This window comes from Artemia franciscana, chromosome 7, assembly GCF_032884065.1.
Source record: "Artemia franciscana chromosome 7, ASM3288406v1, whole genome shotgun sequence".
Classification (NCBI taxonomy): domain Eukaryota; kingdom Metazoa; phylum Arthropoda; class Branchiopoda; order Anostraca; family Artemiidae; genus Artemia; species Artemia franciscana.
The window spans coordinates 18,317,093-18,331,419 of record NC_088869.1 but is presented as its reverse complement, the minus strand read 5'-3'; the positions used below and the strand labels follow the sequence as shown (position 1 = coordinate 18,331,419).

General features: G+C 34.4%; 1 protein-coding gene across 2 annotated transcripts in view; it reads right to left on the bottom strand.

The window, feature by feature from the left end:
* The window catches only part of LOC136028931 (uncharacterized), a 99,638-nt gene that overhangs the window by 9,810 nt on the left and 75,501 nt on the right, over positions 1–14,327 (bottom strand). For both annotated transcript variants that reach the window (XM_065706909.1, XM_065706910.1), the window contains exons 5-7: positions 13,947–14,217; positions 5,621–5,812; positions 394–584 (exon numbers count right to left, since the gene is read on the bottom strand). In XM_065706909.1, the coding sequence (XP_065562981.1) occupies positions 394–584; positions 5,621–5,812; positions 13,947–14,217 (654 nt within the window). The remainder of the gene's footprint in view (positions 1–393; positions 585–5,620; positions 5,813–13,946; positions 14,218–14,327) is intronic.

Below are 14,327 nucleotides of genomic sequence, written 5' to 3'. Positions count from 1 at the left end.
ATGTTCATTCAAATCGTTGTATCTGTATTTTATCTTTATGCCAGGCTTTGTGCTTTCAATGGTACTTTGATGCTCCTGCTCTATATTGTCCTGCTGATCCTATTTGAGAATACGAGGTACTTGTAACATATTTTGTGTAATATTGTATTTATATTTTGCGTAAAACGCTCTCGTAGTACAGTGGGTTGATACTCTGCTTTACAATATGGGGCTCAGGTGTCGATCCCCGCCGTAGCAAGGTCGAACGACAAGCTTGCTACTTGTCCCGGTAAAAAAGACCCAGTAATTCACACAACGATTAGACGCCCTGTGGGCAAGCAATAGCTTGAAAAAACAATTCATCCAAGAAAAAACAATTTCTAAGCTGTGTAAAATGACTAGAAGTTTATTTACCCTTCCTTCTCCAGGTCGATTCCAAATAGTCGGACATAGCCAATTAGATTTCTGTAAAACTCTTGTAAGACTGTTCGCAGATGATTTCTTCTGAATTCTCCTGTTGTGTTTGCCAATAAATAATACCCGAGGTCATTACATGGGTGGCCGTGTCGGACAATTTGAAAATCCACAAGGCTTATATCCTTGACCTAGAAATTAATAAAAAAAAGCTTTCTCCCAGAGAAAAAGATACTAAAAAAGTAATCGTTTAGATTCACCCCCTTCAAAAATAAGAGAAATCACTAAACCATAAACTAGTCAGAAAATTGGCTTTAGCAAAAGAAGAATACGAAAAGGGAAAACGATTTGAGGTTGGATGTCTTTTAGTTGAACCACACATTTAAACTGAAAAAAGATTGCGAAAGGCACAGTCAGGACCATATCTAGAGTCCCCTTCTCAGTGGTGGTTCTAGGCCTAGCCAGGGGGCAGCTACCTCCACCCCCCAGTTATTCTGACATTAAATTTCTTTACTTTATATTTCTAAAATCCTTTTAAGGTACTTAATTGAATAAAAAATTGTTACAATGACGATTTTTGTACCCCTTGCCCCGCCCCCCAGTTTATGAGGTCTAAAACCATTGCTGCCCCCCTTTCCTTTTCTATGAAGCAGGGAGATTTTAAGTGCTAGCAATAAATTTTATTAATACCTCAAACCCCTCCCCCTTATTCTCTTTTTCGAATCAAATAGGTGAGAATTTGTCTCATTTTTGATAGATTACTGTAGCCTGGGCTAGACACAGTGTTTCGATTTTGATTTCATGGCCACGAACACATTTTTGCAGACATAAAAACTTTATTTTTATGGCTTTACACTTCTTGATTTTGAGAGGAGTGGATGAAGCTATTACATAAATGAATATTTGTTCCCCGTTTTCTCCGATATATATTATTAATTTATAGATTCCTAACAAAATGGTTTTAAGAACAGTGCTATCGTTTAATCTGCATTACTTCATTAATGTTTCTGTGTACCAAAATCATCAACCGGCAAACCTAATTTTAGAACACACTGAATTTCTTGGGTACTAAAACTAGCAAGTTGCTGCCTTGACCTTAGATCCACGTATACCCAGGCCTGGTTGCCTATTCACCAAGTTTACAAAATCATAAACAGAAATACCTTTTGCAAGTATTTGACAGCAATTTCAGACCTTTGAGAAAATGTCCCTTTGTTGGAACTATGAGTTTTCCAAAGTCATGTTCTAAGAAAGAAGTTTGATAATGGAGCTAAGGGCTCTTGACTTATCAAAAGAAATTTTAGGTTTTAGTCTAACTTTAGTTTGAAAATCCTGCCTGATACTACTACTAACTTACTGCAGCGCTGAGATACCTGAGATCAAAGCAGCTACCCCCACTGCTACTCCATACCAATATTCAAAGCCTTCCTCCTTACACCCTCCAAAGAAGTTAACATTTCCCTAAAACTTTCCTTACAACATCCTCCCAAACAAATAAAGCCCAAACAATAAAAACACACACTAATAGCTAATTGTATACTTGTTGCTGCTTTATTGCATTTTGATATACCAGAGAGACAACCTAATTTGCCCTTTTTATGTTTGTTTTGTGTGCTAATGCACGGTGAAGATTTTCAAGATGTGTTTAATTTAGTTTAGTTTATTCTTTTTAAGTTGATAAGGACTTCCGGACGTGAAGCCGAAATATTTGTATTGGTATTAATGCTATTAGTGGAATTTTTTTTTCTGTTATCTTCCACTATCTTATCTTAAGTATTATACCCGTTTTTCTATATTTTTATTTCATTTTATTTAAGGGATAATAACCTTAGAATCACATAATGTGATTATAACCTATATAATTATATAACCTGTATTGTGTCATCCTTCATCCGTATAACGTGCCTAACCGTTAAATTAAACGTTGCCTAACCGTATAACGTATAACGTGTATAAACGTGCCGTTAACCGTATAACGTGCCTAACCGTCTGATTAAACCTGACCTGTTTAATCAGAGTATTTCACTCGAAAATAGAAGCATGGCTAAAATAAATGGTAACTTATTAGAGCAAGTTTAAGTAGTCTTCTCTAACGTAGACAACAGGACTTTACCTCAGCTCTCACACCGTTGGATCTGGCGCAAGGACAAGAAAAGGCTATCCTTTTTGCAGCAAATATTTTCTGTTCAAATGTCTTGAAAGGCAATCAGTAGATAAAACTTAAACACATTCAATAACAAAGGACTGTGTTTGTCACGGGGGGGGGGGGTATATTTAACTGTGTTTTATGGCGATACGTAAGAAGCCTCTTTACATTTTGGGCGATTTTGTTTGTTTAAAGTTCTAATGTCTTTGTTTATGTTCTTTTTATTTATTAATTTTTAATTTGACAATGAATAGTAAAACAGTTCTAAATAGGGATGATACCTTTTTATTGACAGTGAATAGATATAAAATTATTTAGCTGGATATTTCGAACACATATACAGTGTTCATCATCAGCAGTAAAACTAAAAGACATGAATAAAAATAAACAAAATTTATACCTAATAAACTAATCACATATAGATTATTGCTCTTATTTTTTTTCAATGCAACAGCCGAGGCAAATCTCTTTGACCTTTTCGGTTCCGGTTCATTAGAAATTATCTGACATATTACGTGGACAGAGGTCATAGCTCTTAGGTGAGGTGATATTTACTTTATTTGACCTCAGTAAATTATCATAAATTGAGTTCAATCCAAATTCACCTGTATCTCTGTTTATGGAATTATTCTTGAATAGAATTTTTTTTAATTTCGATTGTTTCCAGACTATTTTCATTTTTTAAAAGAAGGACATCCAGAAAAGGAAGTTTATTATCCTCTTATAATTCTATTGTAAATTTTAAATCCCCTCCCCAAAAATTAAGATGTTCTAAAAAACTTTTTAATTCCTCCACCCCATAATTCCATACTGAAATTATGTCATCCATATATCTCCCCCAAAATTTATGTTTTAACAAATATGAATCTAACGCTATTGTTTCAATATTTTCTACAAAACAATTTGCTAATAAAGGACTTAAAGGGGCCCCCATGGGTAAACCATTTACTTGTTCGAAAAAAGCCCTTTAAATTGAAAAAAAAATAAGAGAACATGTTGCACAACCTAACTAAATTCATAATTACACCGACTTCCAAAACTGTTTCACCACCAATTAAGTCCAAATTTCTTAGTATCTTTCTCTCAAGAAGAATTTCTGCGGCTTTTACATCAATACTCGTATACATTGACACTATGTCGAAACTTGAAATTATAGTCTGGAGTTTAAGATTTACAGAAAACTTACTAACAATAACAGATTTTTGTCGTTTTTCTCCGGTCATGCTCGCCAAGTAAAAATTGGTTTAATCATATCTTTAACTGACCGCATTTTTAGAATTTGTTCTCCAAAATTCATTGAGGAGGAATTATTGTTGTTAAAAGAGATTTTAATAAGTAACCATTATCCGGGTTGGTTAATTGACCAGACTTTTTCGAAAAGAAGGAAAACATTTCTAGAATGTTCTGACGATATTCTGGAAACAACAGAAAAGAAAGATATTTTTTGTTCTCTACCATATATTCCAGGTTTGAGTGAAAAACTTAAAAGAATTTTACAAAATAATGGTTTAAAGGTAGCTTTAAGAGGTAGTAATACTTTGGCTAGTTTTTTAAATTCTGGAAAGGATCGGACTTCCGTAGAGCAACAAAGTGGGGTTTATAAAATCCCATGTACTTGTGGAAGCTCTTATGTGGGACGTACTAACCAGAATTTAAAAATGAGATTGCTACAACATCATAATTCTATTTCATCGTCTTTAAAGCAAAATACCAAACCTGAAGATTTCACGTCGGCCCTCTCAGAGCATATCTTTAATTTTCCAAATCATTTTATTTTGTTTGAAAATGTTTCTTTGATTTCTAGGGACCAAGGTTTAAAGCAAACTTTCAGGGAAACAATCGAAATAAAAAAAAAATTATATTCAAGAATAATTCCATAAACAGAGATACAGGTGAATTTGGATTGAACTCAATTTATGATAATTTACTGAGGTCAAATAAAGTTAATATTACCTCACCTAAGAGCTATGACCTCTGTCCACGTAATATGTCAGATAATTCTAATGAACCGGAACCGAAAAGGTCACAGAGATTTGCCTCGGCTATTGCATTGAAAAAAATAAGAGCAATAAACTATATGTAATTAGTTTATTAGGTATAAATTTTGTTTATTTTATTCATGTCTTTTAGTTTTACTGCTGATGATGAACACTGTATATGTGTTCGAAATATCCAGTTAAATAATTTTATATCTGTTCACTGTCAATAAAAAGGTATCATCCCTATTTTGAACTGTTTTACTTTCGTCATGGAAAGGCAGTGTGGTCTCCGAAGTTATCTACGACAATGAATATAAGACCAGAATTAGATAATTGAGCCTGATTCATTGTCAGTCGTTGAGAAAGTTTTGAAATAGGAGATTTCACTCATATAGCTTTTAATTATAATCCTCAGTCCTTTTGAGTAGGTGGTTGTATTCACAGAAAGTGTTTTCACAGCTATTTTCACAGAAAAGCTGAAAGCATCCAGTATTAGGTGTAAACATTCATGATTCTACAACCGTAATTTTTAATAAGGATCTGATCTTAGCTTGATTCAACCAGTGAATGTTTAGATTCAATAGCGAAAGAGTTGTTTTCAACTGAAAAATTACTTTGCCCTAAGGGCTGTGGGGGAGCGGGGTTGGAATCCCAAAGACATAGTTAATGGGCCTTTCAACTATGCTGTACAAAATAGATTTCTCAAAATTTTTATTGGATGTGTTTTATGAAATAACGGGTGTGGTTGGGGGGGGGGGGGGTGCGACGAATAATTACCTAACGACTGAACCAATTTAATGACGAAAGAAGCTCCATATACAGATCGTTTCTCTAAGATCATGACTTGTAGTCTTTTGCACATGGACTGTGGATCATATCTGTCTTTCGCAGTCTTTTAATTGGTAATTGCTCTTCTGTACCAGCTATAAATGAACAATATAATCTTACTAAATTTGACGATTGTCATATATACCTTGAGTTTGAGAATAATATTCAAGCTGAATGCAATAAAGTATATACTTTTTAAATTTATATGTTAATTATATCGATAAGTGAGCAAAAAGGCTTGTCTAATAATTAGTTTTTTAGACAAAGTTCTTACCTCTTCGTTGTTGTACAAGAACATCATGTTATTGTTCCAAAAGTCTCCGTGAACTATTGTCTCGAGAGGTCCCATTGACCCAGGTTCTTCATATCGCAACACCTTGTTTATATTATTTGTAAATGTTGCTAACCGGTCAGCAAGCTCAGGCTCACCACATTGCCGTAAAAATCCGATTTGACCTGGCATTGCCTAGAATAGATAAATAGTGACTGTTATTATTTGTCTTAAGAATTTGGCTTTTTCCATCTTTGAAAAAAGATCCTGGGTGGTTTTTGAATTTTCAAGCTTTTTGGTAATCAGAGTTGGTCTAGGGTAAGTCAATCCTGTTTCTACCTTGAAAGAAAGCAAGAAAGGAGAAAAGAGACAGAAAGAGACCACGACAGTGGGAAAGAAGGGGAAAGGGAAAGAGAGAGAGAGGGAAAGAAAGAGAGAGAGAGAGAGAGAGAGAGAGAGAGAGAAAGAGAGGAAGATTGCTTTCAGTATCCAAATATATTCATCCAAAAGTTTTCTTTTTTAGGTGAAGCATTCTAGTCTAAATAGCTGGACAGCAAAAAAAAAAAAAAAAAAAAAAAAAAAAAAAAAAAAAAAAAAAAAAAAAAAAAAAAAAAATCATAGACTACTTTTTCTTTTACTTTTGCCCTTTCTTCATTTAATTACACGGGTTTCAAATAAGCTATTATCCACATAATAGCTATTAAAATAAGCATTTTTTACTCCTGGAATTTGAAGTTTTTCGTTTTTTTAGTATACTTCAGAAGATAGTTTGATGTAAGTAAATAAGAATGCAACAAATTTGGAACTGAAATTCCAAAACTAGGTTTACTCCCTATGAAGAGATAAAGCATAAATGGATCCCAAATTGATGATAAATGAATAATATGCTACATGCTGCATTGGTTTCCTCATTCTTGCCAGCCCTATGGTGACTGTTTACTGACTCATGCATTGCAATGTTTTGTGTCTTATCTGCTTCTAAATCTATGGGTTTAACTTAGTGAAGACATTCGTTTAAGATAGGAGATTGAAATGTACGCAGCAGTGCTCTCTAATGATTTGAATCTGATGATGTGATTTTGATTAAAATTCCTTGACTTTTAAGGGATGTTTCCCACCTTTTTCGAAAATAAGGCAAATATTCTTAGGCTCTTGTCGTTTGATGGGTAGCACTAAACTTAATAAAACTCATATAATTGAAATCAGTATATTAAGTCGATTGTTTTGACGTATCTATTGATATCAAAATTCTGTGTTTTAGAGTTTCTGTTACTATTGAGCCACATCACTCCTTGCTTGCAGTTTGTTATCATAAAGTGTTTGATATCAGAAAACACAAGTTTATTTTAATGACGGTACCATGACAACTGGATTAAGTTATGGGCCATAAAAACAAAGAGATACAAAATCATTCGGTTTATCTGCTGAAGACGGCCACTGTTCATGTGGCCGAAATATCCAGAGATCTGTTATTTGTTTCACTGTCAAATGAATTGATTTGTTCCTATTGAATCATCTTTAATATTATTGATTTTTTTTCTCATTATTAAATATTTACGTTATGGAAAGGCAGTGTTGTCTTCGAAAATACCGACAATAATATACTAAATACAGTCTTTTTTTGGGAACCAGTAAAAGTAAAGTTGGCCCTTCTGTATCCGGTCTCGGACTCCATACATCTAAACCTCGGACGGCTCACTTAATTTCTATCAACAATCAACAAAATAGGGTGGATCATAACTTGTAAAACACGGGATCATTACTTGTACAATACAATTTGCTAGGAAAACATTTGTCAATAATGTATATGGAAGAAAACAGTAACTTAGTATCTACACCTTCCTTGAAGAGCCAAAAATGTAAAGTCATATGAATGAAATATTTATTTCATAAGCAAGGTATCTGTGGCTACCTTGACCAAGGAAAATTGCAGGTAAAATTCCCCTGATTGGAACTATTATGCCAACCGGAAGGAAAAGGAGTGACTACAATTTCACTCCCCTTGGATTATGAAAAAAACCTTTTTAGCATTTTCATTGTAAAAAACTATAAACTTATTTTTACGTGTACGAAGATTATCCAACAAGAGGCGTACGTTCGGATGTTATATCTTTGAATATTCGTCACTATGTCAACATGGATGTATTTCTAGCACAATATGAAAATAGGCCATTGGTAGGTTTTTGCGTGGAATCAATTACTCAAGGTTGCTGTGCTTTTGATAAATAGAAAATGTGCCTATTTCACCATTTTTGTTAAAATAAAAACTTCACCAGTAAGGTTGATCTTTCAACAAAAACACATTTGTATTTTTTCTTATAATGGCCTTCAAAAAGAAGGTGAAAGAAATGAAAGTGTATTCAAATCTGATTGACAAAGATGGAAAATACTGCTAAAGAGAACAATTGTGTTTAGTGAGACTCTTACAAAGAGGAAATAATCGCTTTTTTTTTGTCAAATTTTCACTGGAATATTTGATTTTGTGTTATGATATTAATACCTTCTTCTTAACAATATGACTTTCAAGAAAATGTGGTGAACAGGTATTTCGAGTCAGTGAGACTTGTAAGATATTTAGTTGGCTTAGCTACTATAATACGTTTCATTCTGAGCATGTAAGCTGATGTAGCTTTTGGTGTAATTTCCTTGGAGAGAGAAGTAAGGCATCTTAACATAATATCACTGCCATAGGAGGTATACCTGAGGGCCATAAGGAGTCATCAATCCCAAAAAACGGTTTTTTCTTCAAGATTTGTTTCTTCAAGGCATTCTCCAAGAAGCAGGTGCTATTGTTTACATTTTACGAGCAGGTGGCTGTTACGTAATAGTTTAGCAGATGCTATTGTTTACTCATGTAAATTTAAATGTTAATGATGCGGACTTTTGCAAATTCAAATGTCTCAAAACCTACGGGTTAGGTAGGTAAAATCCTAAGGGCTATCTCCAAAGATATTTGTCAAGTGGGGAACTCCTGCATTTCTAAAAAAAAGGCTCATAATACCCTCTTAATTGCAGATGACGTAGTTTTGAGGGGTCAAAGAAACTTGTTTTGGTAGGGCTTACGCAAGACTTGTTTTGCTTCCGAAAATCTCTGTAACTTGAGCACAAAGGTTTTCCCGTTGCGTGGCCTACACAAGGGTTTGTTTTATGTGCAAGGGTTTTACGCTTCACTGCAAAAAAGTCTCATAGATACAAGGGGCTAGGTAGGTTTTCCCATTATTCGGCTCACGTACTTAGACGGCAGTGAAATCTTTTGCGCAATGCGTACATATTTGACAGGTTTTATCACGTAATCTTTTAGTGAATATGATTTTTAATTTTTTTTATGCAGCTGCCTCCGTGGTACTCTGTGGTTGATCATCAATAGTAACTAATTTATTATATGATTTCGATTAACACTATTTGTACATGGAGGGATAAACACTAACATTTTTTTTTTAATTGAAGATGAAATATTTCTAGAATTTTTGATAAAGTTATCGCAGCATTTAATACTGACAAAGACAAATGTTGGAACTGTTAAACAAGTACTAGTGGTGACACCATTAGACACGTATGCCTGCATTGTCATAACAATGAGAGATTATATTTCATAAGAGCACCGAAAAAATTCAAATGTCATAGTGGCAAATAACAAAATGACATTTCCAGACATGACAGTGCTAAAAGAGAATGCAAACGTAAAGCTAAAAGTTGATGACGAGGGTCAACTTCCTGCTTATGGATCTTGTAACACGTAAAATGATGAAAAATCTCATTGCCATCTTTCTAGTATTAACATCTAACAGAAGGTGAAAAGAAGACAGGTGGAAAGCAAAGTGCCTCTAAACATTAGTAGAACCAGTGGCAGTTTATCAACAGATACAATCATTCAACCATGAATCGTCATGTGAAAAAGGGAGAGATGGCATTATTCTATTGTTGAAAATAAAAATGTTTCGAATTTTTTTTTCTTGCTAGGTATTTTAGTAGTTTACCAAGCCAACCCTGAGTCCCCCCCCCTTGGGCCAGTCCTCGGAAAGGTCCCTATGTCCCCCTCCAGAGGTTCTAAATATCAATAAATTTCATACTAGCAAAGTTTGTCCCAAATGAGTTATTCAGTATGGGATTTTGAGAAGGAAATTATGGTATACTGCATGCCTATGAAAATAAGTTAATCACTAAGGCTCAGTAATAATTTTCTAAAAAGCGCACTTTTGGATGCAAGAATATCTTATAAGTTTTTTGAAAGACAGCAATGAGGCTTTTCAGTGGGTGACGTGTTACCAGAACCGTAAGTAAGAAGCGACCCTCATCATCACCTATTAGTTTTATTTTGCATTCTCTTTGAGCACTATCATTATAGGCAGTGCAATAGCGCTGCCTAAGTAAAGAGCAATGTGGGCACAATGTATAATTTTTTTTTTCTGTTTAGACCAAGACACTTCGTATCGCAGGAGTTGTTGTGGAAACTTCGAAAAGGGCTCATTCGCTTGGAAATTGAAAGGGATAGTGTCCCTTTTAACAGTTGAACGTGATTGGAGGGCAACTAACCCCCTTCTCACGCCCACCTTTTCCCCGAGCATATTCAATCAAAATTTTTAGATAACCATTTTGTTCAGCACAGTTGAAAAATACGGATATTAGCCTAAGTCCATGAGAGTGACAACCCCCCCCCCCAAAGCCCTCAGGGCAAGGGTTGTAAATCATACCCTGGGAGCATTTAAGGTTTATCTAGAAAGGGTGATCGTGTAAACTAAGGAGGGGGCTAACTGGATTGGTAACAAAATTCTAGTGCCCCCTTTAAGATTCAGAGTGATCGGTGGGTGGATATCCACCCTGCATCTTGTATTTTCCCGAAATGAATCTGATACAAATTTTGAGATGGCCATTTGTTATCGTAAAAACTTTTAAAAGGGCTTATTAGATTGGAAAATGAAGTGGCTAGTGCCCTTTTTAATAGTCGAAGTTGGTTTGAGGGCAACTAACCCCCTCTTACATCCACTCTTTCCTCAAACAGATCAAATAAAAATTGTGAGATAGCCATTTTGTTCAGCGTAGTTAAAAAATCTGGAAGTTACGTCTTAGACAACCCCCATAACATTTCCAAGACCAGAACACAATTTGCACTTTACTGAAAAAATGGCCCAAGGATTGTCAGCTTAGTATACATATTCTGATATATATTCCTTAAAGTTTTAATAAATTTTAGTTGATTAAAGTTAAAAAATTAAAACATTTTAAAAGTGTTTTGTTTATTTAAATCACCCAGTAAATAACCGAGTCAAACTCAAAACGAGCAAAAATTAACATGAGTTGGGCTGACTCCCATGCCTTCTGAAGAGCATAATTTGCACTTTACTGAAAACAAAATATATTTAATATGTTTTCACTCTTTTTTTTTACTTTAAAATGTTTTTACTGTTTATATCAAGGAGGAAGTGCTCTCCCTTCTAATATAATTACAGCGCGAGTTTCTGGTGCCCTTTTTGAAAGCAACAAGAGAATGGAGGGCAAGCAGCCCTTCTCTCAAGCCCAATTGTTTCCTGAACGCATTCAGTCAAAACGTTGAGACAGCCATTTTGTTCAGCATATAGTACGACAGTCCAGCAACTATGTCTTTAGGGATATTATGTATTACAACTCCCCACAATTATGCAACTAGCCCATTATATTTTAAAACTAAATGTTGATGTAAAAATAAACTAAAAGGCATTGTGTTAAATGATTGCAAATAAGACACCTCATGAATATATCGAGAACGACTGGGGGTATCAAGTTGAAACTTCTGGGGATACTACTATTACTACTTCTGTTCTTACATTTAAAATAAATAAAAAGAGTCTACGTGCATCCAGGTTGTCAAAGAGCATAGATAGAATCTTTTGGGAATGATGTTTAAATTTTATTTTTCAGATCAACTTCAGAAGTTATAAAATTAAAGAAAAATACTGTTTGTGTCAGGATTAAAAATTTTTGAAAATGGTTCTCGTGCGTACAATTATCACCCCTTGCTATGGAGTCTTTTAGAAGAAAACTGAAAAGATATAAATATTTTTTCCCATGAAAAAGACTATATCAACAAAAAACGAATAGAAACTATTTTAAAAACTTTTTCCACAAGAAAAGTTTTTCAATGAAAAGTAAAGAGCTCAATTAAGCCAAGAATGAGCAAAAATAAAGTCAAATAATCTTCCAAGCGTAAAACTATCAGAAATCAGCATCAATTAATGAGTGGAAATCAAAACTAACAGAATCAAACTCAAAAACAGCGAAAATTAACATAAGTAGAGATGATAACCCCTATGCCTTCTCAAGACCAGAACACAATTTGTGCTTTACTGAAAACAAAAAACGCTTGAAATGCTTTCACCTTTCTTATTTTCAAAAATAAAAATTTTCAAAACCTTAACGAAGAAATGTCAGTATATGTCAATATAACTGACGATCCACGGTCATTCGTTTTTTTTCAGTGAAGAGCAAACTGTGTTCTGGTCATAAGAAAACATATGGGTTATCAGCCCTAATTATGTCAATTTTAGTTCCTTTTGAGTTTAACTCGGCTATTTATTGTAATTTCTGTTTGTTTTGAGTTTTATTTATTGATTGATAGTGATTTCTTGTACTTTTACCTTTGAAAGATTATTTTATTTTATTTTATTTTGTTCATTCTTGGTTTAATGGAGCTCTTTAATTTTCTTTGAAAAATAGTTTTGTGGAGAAGGTTTTTTAAATTAATCTCTGGAAATGTTACTCTGCTGTATCCTCCACTAGGAATTTTTTTATTTTTTTGTCACTTCAATGGAATTTAATCTCTTATCGTCAAGATAACTCATGCATATGTTTGCAATGTTGTCACCGCTAGTAATTATTTTGTAGTTGAAATATTTGTTTTTGTCACCTTTCAATGCTACGATAACTTTATCATGTACGCATACTTTTTTGAAAAACTTCCTCTTCACTTCTTGTAATGATATGTGTTTATCCCTCCAAATATGCAAAATATACTGATCGAAAAATACAATAAACTAAATATTCTTGACGATCAGCCACAGAGTACCACGAAGGCGTAACGAAAAAACATTTGTGCTCAAATTACGAAGCCTTTTGGAAGCAAAAAAGTCTTCCGTAAGCCCTATCAAAACAAGTGTCATTGACCCTCAAAACTACGACATCTACATTTAAGGGATACCAAAAGTATGTTTTACATTCGGGGGTTCCTTACTTCACTAGTGTCTCGAGAAATGCCCTTAGGATTATGCCTACCTGGCCCGTAGGTTTTTAGAAAAAGATTTGCAAAAACGCACGTAATCTACATTTAAATTTGCAAAAGTAAACAATAACATCTGATAAGCTGTAACGTAACAACCACCTATGCATAAAATGTAAACAATAGCACCTGTGTCTTGGGAAATGCCCTGAAGAAACAAATCTTGGAGAAAAACACGTTTTGAGGGATTGATGACTCCTTATGATCCCCAGATATACCCCCTATTGGAGTGCTAGTACGTAGAGATGCCTTACTACTGGGGAGCGAGACAGTGGCAGGGTTTCTTCAAAGTAATCGAGAGGGGATAACCAAAGTTGGAGCCAATTTTCCAAAATCAATTGAAATCGACAGTGAAAACTGAAAAATAAGCTGTATAGTGATTAAAAAGGTAAAGATATACTAAAAAACTGACTTGTTTCTGTGGATGCTTGAATTATGCAGGCTTATCTTAGTTTTGACTAGATTTTGAAGAAACTAAATTTCAGCTTAGGGATGGGGGCAGACTTGTACCTTCAGGGCAAATTGAGGTCTGGGAGGGGCAGTTGTACCCTTTACCCCATAGCAAATTACGCCCCTGGAATCAGAATTAGCCAACTATGTAGTAAGTTTTTTGTCATCTTTATTTCCATTTTTTTGTGATAATACTCTGCCAACAGTGCTCAAGAGAGAAAAAATGATCGATTTTTGGGATGCAGTTTCCTTAGCCGTTTTTTAAAAATGTTATATTTATGAAAATGTTACGATAATGGATTTCTCAAGAGTGTAAAAAGAGATTTTACCACTGTTCTACCGATCAGAGAAACAAATTGTTAATTTCTAATCCAAGACAGAAGCGAGCTGAATATTCACCCAGATCGAGATATTTTTTTTTCTTTGGGCGTAGTTAAATATGGTAACTCCATAAAACTTCGACCCCTCTCCAAACTTAGCTTAAGACAGGAATAGCTAGAGTAATTAGAAGTATTGGTTCTGTAGTGAGTCATGAATTGAAATTGGGTGATACACAGAAACAAGTCAATTTTCCTTCTGCAAAGTAAAACATACAAAATAAATAGATAGTTGAAACAAAATAAAGTTAACCTTTCCAAACATGTATTGGGGGTTGACTTCCATTATCGTAATTTCAGATAACCACTTCATATGAGGTACAGGTTTTCCATTTTTCCTGAGATATGCAATGCCCGTAGCATGATATTGCGCTAGTGCATCCAGTGCGATACGAACGTGTGGTAAATCTGCCCCTACTCGCTTGTTGTTCATTCGATGCCCAGATGCTATGAGGTCTTCTAGTACGATGATAGTTTCAAAATCATCAGTGTCATCCATATTAATGAGTGCGGACCACGGATTACTGTAAATAAATTAAGGTTAAAAGGAGGCAAACAGTTAGGATCTTCAAGTTTAATGATGGTTTTATCAATCGGCTTACCTTTACCTCAAAGAGAAATTTCATATTCTGTA